Here is an 18,556-nt window from a genome sequence, read left to right as displayed (position 1 = left end):
TCCATGTGGCATTTGTTTGGGTTTAAACCGGGAAAGCTGGTGCATCGACGTGGCTGGCAGTGTGTACAACAGCCTGACTGTAGCTGAAAGGACTCAGAGACTGGCGGGGAGAAGTTGATTACTTGGGGTTTTTTTCCCACTTTGATATGTAGGCTGGACCTTAGAAAGTTATTTTTAGTGGACAGCAGAGTGGAAAAAAAAAGTTTAGGTTGTGTTTTAAAACTAGCATCCATTGCAAGTACCAGCAGAAGTGCTGAGGAAGGTGGAAGGTTCTCGTAAAACACTCCCTTCTGCCTTCATTAGGTGCTGAGACAATTAACAAGGACGTGTAAGGATTGCAATGCCCGTGCTAAAAGCAAACTGGCCACCCTTAGCCAGGCTGACCCAGAGCACAGAAAGCTGCGTATCTGCACCGCCGGCCCTGGGAACAAAGGATCTTCCTGAACCCAAACATGTTTGTGTTAATCCCGGCTGCTTCCTGGCAGCCAGCGAGAGGAAACGAAGCCACTACCTCTAACAGATGTACAGTGAGGAGATTACAGTGTGCGATTAAACACCCTCTCCATCACATCCTCCTCTCCACCATCCCAGCCCGACGCATTAATGGACTGTCCCAGGCTGCCTGCCAAGCTCGGGCAGATGTAACAGGCAGCAGATACTCTCCTGCATCCGTGCCTGGTTTGGAGCCGATCGCTAATGCCAAGGCTTCCGCAAATACGGCGCCCCGCGCACCAAAGCCTGAGCTGCACTAGTTGTACCTGTCTGCCAGGAGGAGCGGGCTGGGGAAAGGCAGGAGAAACACATGGAATTCACACCATCCAGAAATGATGAACTTGGCTGAAAAGCTGTTAAAACGAAACCAAAATGTGATTTCCTATGTACAAGGTAACCCTACGTGAATAGGCCAGGCTTTGCTAATGGACAAAGTGCTGAAGAAGTTGGGCAGGGTCTTTATTTTGGTGGACCAACTTGCTTTTTGGCTGCTATGCTTGCAGTAGAAGATTTCAGGGCTGGGAAGGGCTCATTCCCTCTTTGTGTGGGTTTAGGCGCTGCCTTATATTGCGGTAGCCAGTCTTGGTGCCAAGTGCTGCTCTTACAATAGCAATAATCTAGGCTGGTTGCAAAAAGTCAGCTGTCCTACTGTGTGTTTAGGTTAATTAATATGGTAATGGCAGAGTATGTTTCTTTATCAAACAAAAAGCTGTTTCTAAAATAAAATAACCCCTTGTGGAAATTGCAGAGATCAGAATTGTCATCACGTGAGACATGCAAAACCCTCATCAGCTGAGCGGGTTGGGTTTGACTAAGAGTAAAAATTAAAAGAAGTCACTTTTCTTTTCTTGGGTGAGAGCTGTGACCTTGGTCATGGTGCTGGAGTGGTCACCTTTGTCTGAACCGTGAGCTTTCTCCCTGCTTTTGTGTGAAGGGGTCCAACACGGGTTCCTGTAACCGCCAGCAATGCGCCATTGTCTTGGGTAGAACAAGGGAAGAAGGTCGCGAGTTCTGCTGACGGCACATGTGTCGTCCATTTTTCCCCTGCCTCTGTTCTGGAGAGGACATGGCTCGATCAGAGGCCGCACCAGGTGACCCTCGAAGTTAGGAAGCCATGGGGACATCTTCACAGGGTGCTTTGGAGCAGGCAGGCAGAGCTGCCCGTAGGTTTGCAGCTCCCCATGGCCAACACGTCTTGGGAGTCATCCCATAAACATGCACAGCTGCAATGACACTTGCTGTGTGGCGGTCACAGTGACGCGGAGAACCAGATACCTCCCATCTCGTGCCGTCCTGGTGTGTCTGGGAATCTGCGTTGCTGTGCCTCTTCCCTTTCTCCTCGCCTGCGCAGGAATCCCATTTCCCGGGTGTAGGAGACAACTGGTTGGCAAACATCAGCAGCCTCAACTGAAGGGAGAGCATTGTTTTGGATAGCTGCAGCGTGCAAAGCTGTAACAAAAGGCAAAGGGAATGACTTGGTACGAAAGTGTAAGCGGCACCATCTGCTTCAGAAGGGCATCGTTTCTAATTCGGCAGTGAAGGAGGCTCCTGGAGTTAAGTAATTGGGAATAGTAGGCTCCTGGCTGAAAAGTGTGCCAGCCCTTCTGGCAAAAAGCTGTTAAATCTTTGTTGCTGGCATGTGAAAGTGGTTCTGTGTGGCAGGGCTCCAAAGATTGTTTTTAACCCTTGATGTATGTTAAAAAAAAACAAAACAAAAACCAACCTCAGAAACCCTATAGCCCTTTTGATCTTGGAATGGCATGTGGCCAGGTGTCAGGAATGAAAGGGGAAGGTGGGGTGTCCTCATCAAGGTACGTGAGTGGCTCCAAGTCTGATCCTCCCGTGTCGATAACAGCCAGACCTGGCCCGCCAACAAACGCACACGAAACGGTGCCTGTTTTAATGGGTTTAGCAGGAGAACACAGGGTATGATGAATGATTCATGAGGATCAATAGAACCAAGACATTTACTGCCCCTTAAAACCAGTGCCTGCCTGCCAAAGGGTGCATTTGCAGGGTGAGGGATCACAAAATCCTGTGCTGAGCTTTTGGGACGCAGTCACACAGTTGGCTCTTCCCTTACTACAGCCCTTCCCCTGCCGCCTGCGAACGTGTCCGGCTTACCAGCCAGGACGAGGAGCCTTTCGTTCTCCAGATGAAAGCACAAGCTGTTACACATCTCCCAGCAAGCACAAACACAAACAAGTCAACGTTTTGCACTCCCTCTTAGGGGTGGCTTCCTTGGAAGCTTTGGTCTTCATCCTGTTTGTCTGATTTGCGATCAAAAGAGTGTTGCTGCCTACGTGTGTCTTTAAGCAGTTACTTCTACCGTATCTCATATAAACGTCCAATTTCCTCATTAAAATAAAGTGAAGGTAATGCCATCAGAAAAGATCTATCTCTGCAGTCGTCGTTTTTCGCTAACAGTGCGACCAGAGCTGAGCAAAGCTCTTTTGGGACCTTCTTTGGTGTGAAGGGGAAGAGGATGCTTCACAGCCCTAAGGGTGTTCCTGCCAGGAGGAGAAAGTTGGATTTGAAAGCCTGAGCCCCAGCCATCCTGAAGATGAAACAGTTGGATTGCAAAACCTGTACTTTTTCCAAGTTTGATTTGGATGTTTTTTAATCTTCCTCAAATTAAAGGAAAATGTCTTGTTTGACCCAAAACAAACTTATGTTTTCTTTGGCCAGCCAACTGAAAAAATCAACTCTATCCCCAGTGTTAGTCCAAGTTCCCCTGCCAACAGTGCCTCCGCAGCTCTCCTGCTCCACGCAGCTTTACCAGTCCAGATTAGAGCCTTGTTGCTAAAGAGTTTACAAGAACAGGAGAGTTCAGTTACTTACTCTGAGTTTAGTTCAGCTATTCTGGTTAAATTCATAAATATTTGCTCATATTCCACCTCTGTTTTATGGACGTTTGTCCACATCCTGCCTTTTTAAGCTGTTTGCTCACGTAAACTGCTTTATTTTGTGAGATTTTTACAAAGCATAATATGGATTTGCTCGTATTCGTGATGAAGCAGAGTTTTTGATGCAGCTGCAGGATTTCCATTACCTGCAGAACTAGAAGCCCTTTGTGTGAAGGTGAAGGATTTTGGTCAGGAAACAGATGAACTTGATGTTCTTCAGCACCATATTTTCATCTCTGTAGTCTCCTCGAGGAAGTAAACAGAGAACCTGGGAGCTGTTCCGTAAGTTTTAGGTGATCTAGGATTTACTGACTCATTTTGTACCTGGGTTCTTGTGCCTTGGGAAAAACCCTCCACTCCTGTTATTTGATGGGCTTATTCTGGTGTTTGGTGGAGGAGAGACCTGCAGACCTCTATGCCATACCTCCAGCCTCATCCTCAACTGAGAACCTGCAGCATGGTGGGGGAAGAGATGGGAATTTTTCCATTTCCTAATGGTGTTAGTGGTGTGCTGGGTCTTTGCTTTCTTTAATACTTGTAATCCCTCTCAGGAAACTTGTCGGAAGTGCCAGGGGCTGTGGAAGGAGCACATGAACCTCACCTGCGAGCAGCTGGCTGAGAAGGATGACATCAAATACAGGACGTCCATGTAAGTAAACTCCATAACCAGGCAAAAACAGAGAGGATGGATGAACTTGTAATAGCAATAAACTAGATGATACACTTGGGTGTGGATGGGGTGAGAAACTGCTCTGTTCTTGTGACTAGCAGAGGCCCTGAAGTTCTGCTGGGTGTCACTACCTTCCATCAGAGCGATCCTAGGGCCGACAAAGCTTGAGGGGTCAGAAGGCACCCAGGATGGGATTTCTTTCTCTGAAAGACACTTGGCAGCGGATCCAGCTGGTAATTTGAGAACGTGGGAGAGTTGTCACCAAACCAGCCTGTTCCTCTGGCTAGCCCAGTGTCTCACAGGCTGGCAGCTGGTCCTCCTCGGAGGTTAGAAACCCCCATTGGTGTTGCTTCAGGGGGGAGAAGGGAGGTGTTGCACAGAGGCAAAGTGCGTTGAGTCACAGTAAGTCATTACCCTTTGATAATCCAGACTGGTGACGACGCGTGGTTTGCTCAGCTGCTGCTTTCTGGCTCTGTGGGAGGGGATGTGTTTTCTTACTGAAGCTTGCCTCTGTTTCTAAGCGGTTGTTAGAGGCTGTTACAGAATGGAGTCACGTTTTTTAAATACTCAGGTGTAAATCTTGAACGTTTCCCTAAAACATTTTGAAGTTTCATCTCTTTCATTGCTACAGCAGATGACAAAAATCCTCTGCCTTTAGGAAATAAGAGAAGGTTCAGCCGTGGAGCTGCATGTCTGGTGCAGTCACACAGGACTTGCCCATGTTGCCCAATCCATTCCCCTCTGATTTAGAGCCTGTCTGGCATGAAGAAAGCTGGAAAGCTCCACGACTGGGAGGCTGAATGACTGTTGCTTGCTCATCCCACAGTCTCTAATTCAGAACAAAATCTTTACAGATTTGATATGACTTTTTTCCCTGCCACTCCTTTTCCTGTAGGAGAAAGGGGTGAGAGGGACGAGGAACAAGTTGTCATGTCCCTAATAAGGCAAAAAAATCAGTTTCAAAACCTTTAGCAGGAATGTTGCTGTGGATAGATGAGTCTAACTGCTTGATACAATAAAAGCTTCCTTTTGAAGCCCGGCGTAAGGAAAGGGAAGCACAGCTGGAGTTCAGGCCAAACTTCCTGCCTTGCTCAAAGTTTCCAAAAAAAAAAAATTCTGCATCAGCAGCATCCTGTTGAGTAGCAGAGGGAAGAGCAGCTGCAGCTCAGAGGAAAGTCAGCCTCGAGTTGTTTTTTTTTTTGTCTCTATTCTTAGCGTATCTCCAAACGCCTGGGTGCAGGTCGTGCCAGTTATAGCTGCGTGGGAGCTTTGGGGAGCTGCGAGGCAGCTGAAGCTCCCACCTCGCCGTGTCCTGCTCCTCCGGTTGTGCTGACGGAGCGGTTTGTGGAGCTGTGATCCTCCTCAAAAATACCTCCCTATCGTCTCCCAGACACGTGTTGACTTTGCAGCTCCGCTGGCGCAGTTGGGTGGAGATGCCTGGCTGGGGAAGATCGTTCCCCGCTGCCGGGTCAGCACAGCCAGGGAGCTGTGCTTCCCTCAATGAAAACACAGCCTCTTTACTCTTCTGTCATCAGATTTCACTTCTAGGTTGTGAATTAAACTGTAACGCGATCTCCAGCGGTTGGAAAATTGGCCCTTAGGACGACAACTTATATTCTTAAGTCTTTTAATTAAATGACCGAGGCTTTGCTCCGTTTCTGTGCCAAAATAGTCTCGCCGCGAGCTGAGCCTTTGCGCTGGAGCGCGTGTCACTGCCAGGACATCTCCTGGGGACAGGGACTGTGCTTTGTCCTGGATTCCCATTTGTGCTCTGTTACAGTAAATCCTGTCTCTTGAACCTAAAGCAATAACCTCTGGAAAACGTATGTAGGGAATCTTAAGAGAAGGAGGCAAGCCCAGTCTCTGTGGGGAAAGATGCAATTATTTTCCAGTTACTGATTTAAATTTAACAAAACCCAAATAAATCTGGAGCGTAGCAGGCAGGGTCAAAAAAAAAAATACATAGTCGTGGCAACTTTGTAGCCAGAGCAACGGGCAAACATAAAACTGGCTAGCAAATGACAGCCAAGGGTTTGCTTTTCCTGAACTTTATCTCCCGGGCTGTATTTCTCCACAGCCAAGTCAAGCATCCACGTGCCCTTTGGCCCTTCGACTTAGGGCTTAAATTCCTCCCAAGCCGGAGCCTGGCGCTGTGGCATTTTGGCTCGCGTGGAAACCAGGATCAGGTCTGCAGCATGCAGCCAGTGATTGACTTTCTTTCACTTAATTTGTTCTTGAGTTGTCATGGGTTGGCTCCAAGTGGAGCTGAGCCCAGACCTCCTTGGAACAGCGGTGGACCGTAGGGATGGCGTAGGAGGAAAGAAGAGGAGGAGAGGTGCACTGGGAAAGGGGGGTTAAAGCATCACTGGGACAGCGTAATAGTAATTTTCCCGCAGACTGGTGACTGCGAACATCCTTTCTCTAATTCTTCTCCCTCCTCTTGCGTTGCAGAGAAGAGAAGATGACAGCCGCCCGAATTAGGAAATGCCACAAGTGTGGGACCGGCCTAATTAAATCGGAGGGTTGCAACCGCATGTCCTGCCGCTGCGGTGCCCAGATGTGCTACCTCTGCCGGGCTGCCATTAACGGGTACGACCACTTCTGCCAACACCCCCGCTCGCCCGGGGCTCCCTGCCAGGACTGTGCAAAATGCTCCCTCTGGACAGATCCCACAGTAAGTAACGAAGGACTTTTGTGAATGATTCGCGCCCTGATTTCAATTACCGTTGGATGCCAGCGCCTTGAAACACATGCCTTCCACCAGAGGAAAATGGCTGGTTTTAGACAGCACAGCGTTTTTCCTTTCCCAAGGCAGCTAAAAAACACACTGGAAGCCCACATCAGCACAGAGTCACAGCTGACCGCAACTTGGAAGGAACTGGTGTTGCTTTAGGGAAAACCAGCTCCTGTTAGACAAGGGCTTTGGCTGGAAGTGCTTTTTAGGGGAGTGGGGCTTGTGGAAGGAGCTGGTGGGGAGCGTGTGCTGGCACCAGGCACGGTAGCCAGCGTTGGGATTACTGGGACTCGTTCCTAGTTTTGCAGCTGAGTTGCAGTTCGATACAGCTCTGTGTCTGGAGGCGAGGGGAGTCACATCTTTTTGGTGCCCAGATCATCTGCTCACTCTGCAGGTCCCTTCGCAGAGAGAGAGAAAACTGCCTGGAAGCCAACGCTCCGGAGTTACGGTTGGGTTCCTTCTCATGGCTGTTACAACAGCTGGAAAGGGAGAGCTGAGGCCTGGACTGGGCTGTGAGGGAAGCTGTAGTAACTTAATACAGCTCGTAGTGTTGTAACCAATGCAGCTGTGACAAGCACGGCAAAACTTAGTGCAGCATCCCTGTAAATAGAGCTCTTCCATACCAGACATCCAGAAGGAGTGTAGGTAGGAGCAGGAGTTGAATTTCCTGATTTCAGCAATCGGTGGAGAAACGTGAATGTGGATCTGCCTTCCCAGGGCTTGTCTGAGCTTCGTTTTTCCCAATGCTTCTTTGTCTCGGGCTGCTGCAGCTTGCCAGACAGCTCCCAGCTCCTTTTTGCAGGGAATGCACGCAATCCTGTGCTTGCACAGAGCCAAGGAAAAGCCACTCTAAATCTCTCCCTCCTACCTGCAGGCTCTGGAGGATCTCCCAGCGGTGCCCCAGCCGGTGTAAACTTCCTGCTCCCCTGCTTGCCTTCCTTTATTCCCTGCGTTATCCTATCAATGCGAGGTGTTAAACTAAACACAGACATCTCCTTCGAGGCACCCCTGTAGCTTTTCCGACACCTGGTTATGCATTTCCCGCATTCCTGTCCCACTCCTCCTTGTTTTCCACCAGGATGCGATTCAGGGTTCGGCAGCGCTGGCGTCTTTTGTTCCCGTCAGGCTGCTGATTGTGCAGGGTGACGGCGTTTGTTCAGAGCTAGAGAAAACATGAGGCCTCTCAAAAAAGGCTCGTACTGTACTTTAAAATAAATAAATAAATAAGCAGCACAAAGAGGGCACTGTCACCAGGCCCCTTCCAGCTCTCTAATTAACCAATGTTGTGGCAAAGAAAAATTTCCCACCGTCAGCAAAGAGCTGGCACTGCCTGCTCTAGCTTTTTTTTTTTTTTTTTTTTGGGATGACGGAGCACTGGTGGGCTGGGGAGTTGAAGCTGGGTGACTGTCCTCACTGCAGTGCAGAGAATAACGGGAAACTCAACTGTTGGCTTCTAAGACTGAAATGATGGATACCTGTGTGCGTTGTCCCCCTTCGTGAGGGGCTTAGTGGCACCAGCCCAGTCCCACCTGGGTGATCTGCACCCTCGTGTGGACGTGTAAGCGGGAGTTAACGTGGTATGTGTGAAGAGGGGGGGAGTGGATTTGAAATCTTGGCATGGGAATATGAAAGAATAAAAGGCCATTGTATCAGAACTGTCTTGTGCTTTGTCAGGGACGATGTCCATCCAAGGGATTACCCCATCCCGGCTCTGCTGGCAGCTGCGTTGGCATCTTGTGCCTTTCTCGATTCCTCTGTTTCCTCTTTTGGCTCGATTTCTTCTGTTCTGTTGAAGTCAGTAGACAGCTGATGCCATGCGTATAGGAAGAGAGTATCTGTTGTGGGCTTGCACGTGTTTGCAGCCGGGCTCTGCATGTGTGGAAGTGCGGAGAAGACAAGACTGGGTCTTCTCATCGCCTGTGAAATTTGCAGCCCATCGCTTAGGAGCTGCTGCTCCTCTCTCTGGCTTAGGCTCTCCTGCAAAGTGGGGAGGGCACATGGGTGGCTCCGAAGTCTGGCTCCCAGAGGGTGTTTCTGTTCTGATTTCTGATACATTCGTGTACAGCCTTAATTTATAACTGTCTTCATAGCAGACCAGTGGCATGGTCACAGTACCATGGTCTTGTCCATTTGCATTTAACAGATGTAGACTTCAGCTTTCTGTCAGATATAGATTATTTCACACCTTTTGCATCCAGCTCCTGGGCCCCCAACGTAAGAAGGACATGGAGCTGTTGGAGCGGGTCCAGAGGAGGCCACGAAGATGATCTGAGGGCTGGAGCACCTCTGCTATGGAGACAGGCTGAGAGAGTTGGGGCTGTTCAGCCTGGAGAAGAGAAGGCTCTGGGGAGACCTTCTAGCAGCCTTCCAGTACCTAAAGGGGCTACAAGAAAGCTGGAGAGGGACTTTTGAGAAGGGTGTGTAGAGATAGGACAAGGGGCAATGGCTTTGAACTGAAAGAGGGGAGATTTAGATTATATATAAGGAAGAAATTTTTTTACAATGAGGGTAGTGAGGCACTGGAACAGGTTGCCCAGAGAAGTTGTGGCTGCCTCATCCCTGGAAGTGTTCAAGGCCAGGTTGGATGAAGCTTTGAGCAACCTGGTGTAGTGGAAGATGTCCCTGCCCATGGTAGGGGGGTTGGAACTAGATGATCTTCAAGGTCCCTTCCAACCTAAACCGTTCTGTGATTCTATGAACTGATTTGGGTCTAATACCACATTATTTAAGACAAAATTCAGCTTTCTTTAAAATAGGGAACGTTTGTTCTTTTTCAGATGTTTAATGTTTTCTGAGTCTGAAGTGATTCTTGTGAAGGTGTAAGTAAACCTATTCATTAGCTTGGGTTAAAAACAAATTAGAGACAGTCCTCCAGGAACTGCAGCACCTGTTAGTCTTTGTCTCAAATGATCTCGAGAGGGTAAAGCAGACACTTCAAAATTTCCCATAATCATAGAATCATAGAATAGTTAATACCTTTAATAAAAGGTTAATTAAAATCTCATCCCTGTGCTGTAATCAGACTTGGGTCTAAATTACCAGTATTGGTGCAATATCTGCTGGCTCAGAGACAAGCTGCAATGGGGCTGTGGTCAGCAGCTGCCAGGGTGGCAGGCAGCAGTCGCTTCATCGCTGCAATTTTTTCTAGAGCTGATCGGTGCCCTGCAGCCCCGTAGGACACGAACACGGGCCAGGATCTCTTGTCAGTGAGCTGCTTGGCCAAAAGTCCTCGTGTGCCTGTTCTGCAGCCCGTGCTGGCTTTGGCTCAGCTCGCTGAGACGTTGCTGGCTGCAGGAGGGGCTGATGCAACATTGCCGGAGACAAAGCTCAGGATGGAGCAGGGAGAATGGGCTCTGCGACTCAGGGGCTATATTTTCCCCGTTTTTTATAAATATCTGTAGCAAACCTGAGGTAAATGTGTGCATTTTAGCTGGTTCGTACAAATTCTGTGGTGCAATTTGATTAATGCATCTTGATTTTTCTGGTAAACCAGGTTGTGCTCTCAGATAGGTTATTTTTAATTTAATACTCATCTTTGGGCTATCACTACTATTGCAGAGCGGCTTTTTGGGCTTTGAAGTTTAAGATGTTTTCAGTAAACTCTTAAAATGCTCCCAGAGGCCCGTCATTAAAGTTCAAAGCAGAAGACTAATCATTCTAAGGTGCTTGCAGTTATCCCTCCTTCTAGCGTTATAAACAGATGACGTTGAGCGAGGACTGCGTAAAACTTGAAATGCATTAAGGAAATGCACGGAGTACCCAGCGTCGCCTCTCGGCTTGGGAGGGGGAGAAGCACCCCTAAATTTAGGGTATTGTTCTGTTTTTATTGTGCTTTAATCAGCAGCATGCACAGAAAGCCCGTCGATGTCGAACGCCTGTTGCTAAAATAACTCTGCGTTTCTCCAGCGCCGGCGCGCGTTCCGTCCCCGTCCTGGCCCCACTTTTCCCGCAGCACTGCGGATGCCCTGTTCCAGTTCCAACACAGCCCACTTTTATCCCCTGCTTCCTGCTGCATGGAGGAACACGCCGGAGACAGCCGGTGCCTGTTCTTGCTCACGCTCTCCGCAGCTGATCTGGGAATGATTTGAAACAAAACCCCTTCGTCCTTTGGAAGGCTCCATCGTGAAAAATCATTTCCAGTTTATTAGTAACGGCTGCGGCCACACATACGTGGAAAAAGAAAGCAGTAAAAAAACGGAAAGGGGGGAGGCTGTGGTGGCAAAGGCACTTTCTAAAGACAGAGGGGGGGTTGTGCAGCCCAGAAATAGTTACCAGGTCTCTTGTTTTCCCTCTCTCAGGAGGTGGGCAGCCGTTTTCCCGTGACACTTAGTAATTAAAGATAACGAGAAGCGCAGTAGATAAAAACAGCTTTCAAAAGCTTTGTCGATGACACTTTTGTTCTGGGCAGAGGAGGTTTTATTTGGGAGGAGGTTGTCTCTGTGTGGCTTGCGGAGCTTTTATCTCCTTTGCTGCTGTATTTTCTCATTCCCAACGGGCTGTTTGTTCCTCCGGCGGCTCTTCCCACGTGCGTGCGGGGCCCTGCGTGGATGCTGGACGCGGCTTCTCTGCACCAGCATTGTTGAAATGGGCCTCCCTGCCATGAGAAGGTGCCTCGCTTAGCAACCCAGCCCAGCTCTTTAGTTAATCCGGCCACGGACCGAGCCATCTTTTCTGCTGTGATTGGCTCCGTGTGCGCCGCATTCCCTGGATTCAATGGGAGAGGGCTGAAAGGAAAAGCCTCCTCCGTGCCGAGCTCCTTTGGCAGGTGGGGGATGCGAGGGCGGGCGTGCAGCCCCTCAGACTGGCCAGGGACTGGCATTTGTTTTGGCTACAGGGCTGGGGATGGGCCCTGCAGAGAGCATCCTGCTGCCAGGTTCGGGGCAAAGCTGGGTCCCGTTTTGCCACTCAAAAATGCAGCTGCTGTTAATAACTGCCTTTGCTTTCTGCAGTGTGTGCAGATAGGACGGGTGAATACATCTCAGATACTTTGCATTTTTCTCTCGGCCACCTCCCTTCTCCCGTGATGCAACAAAAGGTGGGGAAGGGCCACGCTTTAGCATTGCCCTGCATTTTCTCTCCCAGCAGGAGAGCCAAGTTACATCCTTACTCCAAAAACATGCGAGCTGGCCAGTGCTGAGACCACCTCCCCCAGGATTGGAAGGTTGCTTTCTTTTTTTCTTTCTTCTCTCTTTTTTTTTTTTTTTTTTTTTTTTTTGCTGCAGGCAAGGCAGCTGACAGGAAGATGACTGTTAGATGACTGTTAGCTTGACAAGATAAATCCTTTCAATCCACGAAGCCTATGAACAGGCTATTAAAATTATAATCTAATCCTTTATTAAGGGACTTGAACCCGCTCAGGAAAACGGACACAAGAGGCTTTTGAAATTGTCCTGCAGCCTCCACCCCATGTGACACTAAATGGTTTCTTACCGCAACAGCCAGCCATAAGTGCACTAATGAAAACTTAATTTTCGGTGTGGATGCTTTACTCCTAGATGAATCCGTCCTCTCTCTCCAATTACTGTGGAATCAAAAAACCAGCCTTTGCTTCTCAAAGAATTGCAGGTGTTTTGCAAAAATCGCTGTGGTACGTGGTGAATATCTGCAGCACTGAGACTTGGTTTTGAATTCTGGCCTGTGCCAGTGCAATATGTAATAGCCAGAACTTGTGGCATCAGCTTTCTTTCACGAATATCCTAAAATTATCTTGCCGTGCACATACCATCAATTTTTTTGTTCCATCTGGGACACAGATCTTTCCTAAATACTGCAGGTATTGAACCGTGCTGTGTATTCATTGCTTGCCAAATTTAATGTCAGCTTCTTCAGTAGAAAGGTGCATATTCTGCAGTGTATTTTTGTTCTTTCTATATTAATGGATACCAGTTTTTCAGAAATACTGATGCAAAAAAATGAAGCCAATGCTTAGTATGTGGGATTAACTATAAAACATCTTAACCACACTTTTATCAGCAGAGAAGCAACAAAGCTGATAACTTGTGTTCTTGGAGATGTGGTTTGTTACACCTCTGCTGTGATTTGCAGTTGCAGAACAAGTTGGGAACTCGTCATCCTGATCCAGGTCTGTTCTTGGCAGGTTTGTTTGCATCCAGGGTGTGCTGCGAGGTCTGTCTTGGTCTTCAAGAGGGGATGGGGTTGAGCAGGGATCTCTGGCTGTTGTGTTTGAGGTGATGTATTTTATGTTGTCCTCGCAAGATAGACGTCATTTTGGAGATCTGGCAGATGGGCTTTGCTGTTAGGCCTCTCCCCGGTGCTCTGGGAGCTGCAGTAATTGAAGCCAGCATCACCTTGGGTGTTCGTGCAGCTGGCTCGCCAGCCCTGGGGCAGATGGCTTTGTCCATCCATCATTAGCTTGGAGGTCAGCTGCAGTTTAAAATGGGGGGAGGTCGAGTAGCCCTCGCTGCAGGAGGATCTTGTAAAGTTGCGTTGTTGGCGTGTCCGATGCCCCAGACTTCTGCAGGACTGACCGATGTCAACGGCGGGGTTTGCAGGAGCTGCAGGATCACAGGGGTGGTGGTGGCAGGACACTGGTTTTCCTGGAAGGCACTGTTTCAGAGGGTTAATCACACACTTAGACTAAAGTAAAAGCTTTTTCTTTAAGTTAGAAGGGCCCTTCTGCATGTTTCTAGGCTTTGAGGTGAGGCTTGTACCTTTGTGTGAGGGAAGGAGATAGGGTGATCTTGTTCAGTTGATTTTTAAAATACATTTACTTGTCGTATAACTGAAAAAAAACATTCAGGAGCATCTTCTCCAGTAAGTGGCAATAAGTTGGGAGAGGTGGCTATCTCCGTGTTCAACAGCATCGCAAAAAATATTCTGTGAAGGAAAAAAATTGGAATCTTGAAGCTTTGGGGCCACCCTTTGAGAGCGCTGCTCGGGCAAAAAGGGAGTGGAGGGTGTTTGGTTGCCTGTTACGGAGCGTGCCCAGGTTGTTTTCCAGCCAGGGAACGTCGCAATCTGATACTTGGGGGGTAATTAGAAGTTCTGTGTAGGCTCAGAAGAACCATTCTTCAGCAGTTTTTATGGAGATAGATAGGCTGTAATTAATGGTCCATGGAAACAGCCCGCTTGGAAAAAAAAAAAAAAATATGTGCTGGAAAGTCTAAATTTTAACCATTGACTCACAGAATAATAAACGGGAGGGAAGTATTGAGTTTGATGGCTTTCTGCAGATTAAGATAACTTCAGTCTCCCAGGGAAACCTTATCTGGTGGTGGGAGGAGGGGAGATCTTCGCAAGCTTCCCCGGCGTCGCTGCCAGACGTGTGCAGGACCATGAGATTGGCATCGGGAGGCTGGCTGGACTTAAAATAATTTCAGCGTAGCTGCACACATGAAGCATATTTCGAATTTAATCCCAGAGCACTCCTCAAAATGGAGGATATTTTCCACATTAAGTGTGTTCGGGAAGAAATGCATGGGTTGTGGCAGTACTGAAATTAGGTTGAATAAAACAAAGCAGTCTTGCGTGTCGTGGGGTGCCTGGGGTTTCCCTCCTGCGCCCCAATTTGCTGAAGCAAATCAAATGCTCCTCCGTACGCAGGTAGACCCAGAGCAGCTGATGCCTGATGCAGATGGTGTGTGTCATCCAGCAGCTCCTGTTCTTGGCCTTCTTCCCTAATAACTAACATCAAGAGTACAAACACCGTCCAGGAGGCTTAGCTATTCTCAGTTGTTTCCTGAAAGTGCCAGGTGATGTTTCATCCCAGCGGACATGAAGCAGCAGCAGATGCAACCCTGCAGAGGCCGAGAGGACCTCTGTTGCCATCGCTGCGCATATGGCCAGCAGAAGCATCTGCTGCCTGGCACTGAAAGGGGGTTCTCTCTTCATTTGTCTGGAGTGATCTTTGTTACCCCAAGAGCTGTTGCATGCTGTGGCGTGGTGAAGAAACTCATTTTTCACAGCCGTTCTTGGGAGTGGACAGGTGATGCTGCATGGATGAGGGTGATTCTCTGGTTCAGTGTTTTACCTTTTGTAAAGCCTGAGAGCTGCCCAGGCCCCATGGACTGTTGGTGACCGTCCTTCCAGGCAAGCCTCTCCTAGCTTAGGAGTTTCACAGTCATCTTCCACGATTTTGTCCATCGTGCTCTCTTAATCTAACAAAAGGTGGTATAAATGCCAGCTCTGTAGATACCTGCAGCCACCTGAAGCTTCACCGCGTTGTTTGGCCTCACTGCTGCTACTTTGGGTTGAGAAAACTGAAGATGATGAGAGGCAGAGGGATGCTTTCAAGTTCTAGCTTGTTCTTGTTGAGTAGTGGGTCTAAATATTCTTGCTATAACCTCTAGATAGACATTAAAGAAACATATTGGGATTTATGCCCTGCTGGGAGTTACAGATAAGATCTAAATGGCCTCGTCGCAGCAGCGTTTAGCTACTAGAGCCAGGATTTAAGTTGTGTTAATTCCAACTGTTGGGCCAAAAACTCTAGCAGTGCTAGCATAATGTAAATATTTAATAGACTATTGCCATTTAAAAGATTAACAGCTCTCCAGCAACTCTTCAGATGGGCGGAGCTGGGTTGCAGTTCTCTGGTTTCCATCAAGTCAATGAATTTTAGCAGTGATCTCCCTGGAAAGCTGATCTAAGCCTCTTACTCATACTCCGTAGAGTAGGCTTGGCTCTGTGCAAGTTACTCGTGCTGCAGTCCCCCATCGCAGCCTTGCTTTTGGCTAAACCTGGGTCAACCCCAAACGAGGGCAATTCAGCCGAATTTACCTTTTTATTCCTGTGCAAACGTGCTGAAAAGAGAAGCAGCATTGAGAGAGTTGAAGGTTGCTGCAGCAGGAATTAGTCCGCTGACTCTTGATACTCCTGTGATTTCTAGGAAGATGATGAGAAGATAATCCAGGAGATTCAGAAAGAGGCTGAAGAGGAGCAAAGGAAGAAAAATGGAGGTAAGTCACAGTCTGTACCGGTGCTTTGAGATCAGACTGAGGACGACAGGAAAGCGTAGGGTTCCCAGCTACTGACAGGTCTCTGGATGGATTTTTCCATGGCCGATGGATTTTTTCCAGGTCAATGGATTTTCCCCGTGGCCTGGCTGTTTGCAGGCTTCTCCATGCATCGCTGTGCTGCACCAAGCATCACCTAGATCTTGCTCCAGAGAGGAGCTGGAGCCATCACCCTCTTCCTCCTGGGAGCCAGTTTAGCTGTAAAGTGCTGTTGCCTGCAGGCTTTAGCTGGGACCGTGGGGAGACACGCTTGGCGCTGGGTGTCGTGGATGCTCAGACCTGTCTCCTCTCTGCTTGGCAAAGTAGCTGAAGGGCAGCAGAACTTCTGCACTCTATGGTGGGGGGCACAGGGACATGCAAGGGGCTGCCCCACGTCCCTGCAAAAGGAGGTGTTCCCCCTTTGCGGTGCGGTGTTGATTAAAAGAGCCAACCTGGAAAGCTTGTGCTGTGCTCCGTGGTGCCTGGAGCATGGAAGGGGTGAGCAGTGACGTGGTAGAGAACGTGCTTAAGGAACATGCTCGAGATGGAGGATGCTGATTGCAAATGTAAGACCATGGACCAAGCTTGGTGAGTTTCGTTTGTGAAATGACCGATTGCTTTTCTCTCCTCCCTCTGCAGAGAACAGCTTCAAGCGGATCGGCCCTCCTGCAGAAAAGCCCATGGAGAAAATCCAGAGAATCGAAGTCATCCCCAGACCTGTTCCTCAAAACCTCCATCAACCCCGGATGCCCCCTTACCCCTTCGTGCACCCTCCCTTCCCGCTCCCCCCTGTCCGTCCATGTACAATAACATCCCCCTCAACATCGGCCCCATCCCTGCCCCCTACGTCCCCCCGCTGCCGAACATGAGGGTGAACTATGATTTTCCCCAGATCAACGTTCAGCTGGAGCACAACTTGCCTATGCACTTTGGCCCTCAGCCTCGACACCGGTTCTGACCGGGTTCAAACAGCACTTGGCGTAGAGTCGCTGCAGGGCAAAGCCACCCCAGTAACACCACCCGCCTTTCTGCTCCGGCCCCTCTGGGTTTAGCCAGCTGCAAGGGGACCTGCTCTGACTCACGTGTACCTGCACTGCACCCCTCTCTAGAGCTTCTCTGAACCTTTACAAACAAACATTTCAACCTGTGCTGCAACAGGGCTTGGTGCTGCGTTTCCAAGGGGTCTCTCCCTGTGTTGGACATCCAGATGTTTTGATTTGGCAAAGCCTGTGTTCAGGCAGCTGTTGGGAGGGAAAGGGAGACTTTGTGGAGTGCAGGAATGCAGCCGTTCCTCGGAGACTTTGCTAAAATCCTACCTTCCTGCTGGCCAGAGCAGCTGCCACACAGTTGAGTGAGTCTGGGAGGGACGGGAGGAGAAACTGGGCATCTGAATAAAACCATCAGGAGCCAGAGAACAGGAGTTGGCTGCTGTAGCCTTCTGCCAGTGGAGAGGCACGAGGCTGGGCTTCCCGTGTGCTCCAGCATCCCTGTAACCTGCCAGCACCTCCCAGCAGAAATAAATTGATCAAAACCAATTCATCTAGTGTTCTCGCTCTGCAAGTGGAGTGAGGGGATGCAGCAGCCACCTCGGTAGGAAGCCCAGAGCCGTGATCTCTCGAGGCTTTAACAAGTAGCAGAAGACTCAGGCAGCCTCATCTTTGGCTGAGCTGAACTTACCCCCTTTGAAGGGCTCAGGTTTTTTTCCTCCAGAGTTGGGTGCCTCTCACCCTCCGAAACGTGGCCTTTGCTTCGCTGTTCTCGTCTGGCATCCCAGATCTCCCCCTGCTTCTGGTGACAGTCCTCAAACAGCTGGTAGAAGCACCCAAAGCCTAAGCTGCACCCTTCATTGCAAAAACTACTTGGGCAAACCCCCTGTTAGACACGTAGGCAGTGGTGTGATGTGTACTGTGGGAGAAAAATTAGCAAACTACCCCTGTAGTCGTGCACGGAGGCAGCGGTGAGCTGGCACCCCCCTCAGCTGAGTCCCCCCCACCGCACGGGCAGCTGTAGCCGTGTGCCGCAGGACGCCGGCTGCTGCCGTGGCGCTTCGTAACTTCTGAAAATGTGTGTTTCAGCTGAACTGGCTTCGGAATAGCGTGTTAAAAGGCAAACGTGAGCGTCACTGGCCTTAGGAAGTGAGGATTTAGGAAAAGCAAAACTTCCTTGTAAGAAGGGGAGGCATAGCTGCTGGGCTGCGGGAGGAGCGTTGGCACAAAGCGCTTTCCCCACAGCCCTCGGCCATGCTGTCTGGTACAAGCCCCCTTAAGAAAAGAAAATGGTTGAAATGGAAAAAAAAAAACCCAACCCTTCTCCCAGAAATGGTGGGCTGGATTTTAGCAGCTCCGTTGTGTTCTCGTTCCCTGAATGGTTTGGTCTGGGCTGCATCCTGCTCCCTCCTGCCAGGACCCTCACTGCGCTGCCCCTCCCGTTATCCCTCCCTGTGTTTGAGCATCTCAGTGTCTTTTGATTTTATTTGTTTTTCAGGTAAAACTTCCTGCCTCCACCTCACGGCTTCTGCCAAACTCTTGCTTCCAGCTCTCCGTAACCGTTCCCAGCACGGCATCCGCGTGGGCGCGCAGCAAGCGATGGGTGCGGGGCTGGCGGTGGGATGCTCCCGGACACAGGTAGCCTCCACCGTGGCCTGGGACAGCATCTAGGGATCATTGTCCTCAGGAGGATCTCCCAGAGGTGACTTCCATGCCTCTTGGAGCTGAGTCAGTAATTTCTCCACTCTTGGGCATTGCCCATGGGTTGAACATACCCTGCGGAATGCTCTGTTCCAGCTCCTCCGTGCCGTGGT

General features: G+C 49.4%; 1 protein-coding gene across 1 annotated transcript in view; it reads left to right on the top strand.

Moving 5' to 3' along the window:
* The window catches only part of RNF216 (ring finger protein 216), a 64,607-nt gene extending 46,257 nt beyond the window's left edge, over window positions 1-18,350 (top strand). The window contains 5 exon segments of the mRNA XM_009979334.2: window positions 3,950-4,047; window positions 6,520-6,742; window positions 15,651-15,720; window positions 16,396-16,554; window positions 16,557-18,350. Coding sequence (XP_009977636.2) covers window positions 3,950-4,047; window positions 6,520-6,742; window positions 15,651-15,720; window positions 16,396-16,554; window positions 16,557-16,714 — 708 coding nt within the window. The 3' untranslated portion in view covers window positions 16,715-18,350.
* Window positions 18,351-18,556: the final 206 nt, after the last annotated feature.

Source organism: Tauraco erythrolophus, chromosome 17, assembly GCF_009769465.1.
Source record: "Tauraco erythrolophus isolate bTauEry1 chromosome 17, bTauEry1.pri, whole genome shotgun sequence".
NCBI lineage: Eukaryota > Metazoa > Chordata > Aves > Musophagiformes > Musophagidae > Tauraco > Tauraco erythrolophus.
This window is presented reverse-complemented; position numbering and strand designations above follow the sequence as displayed.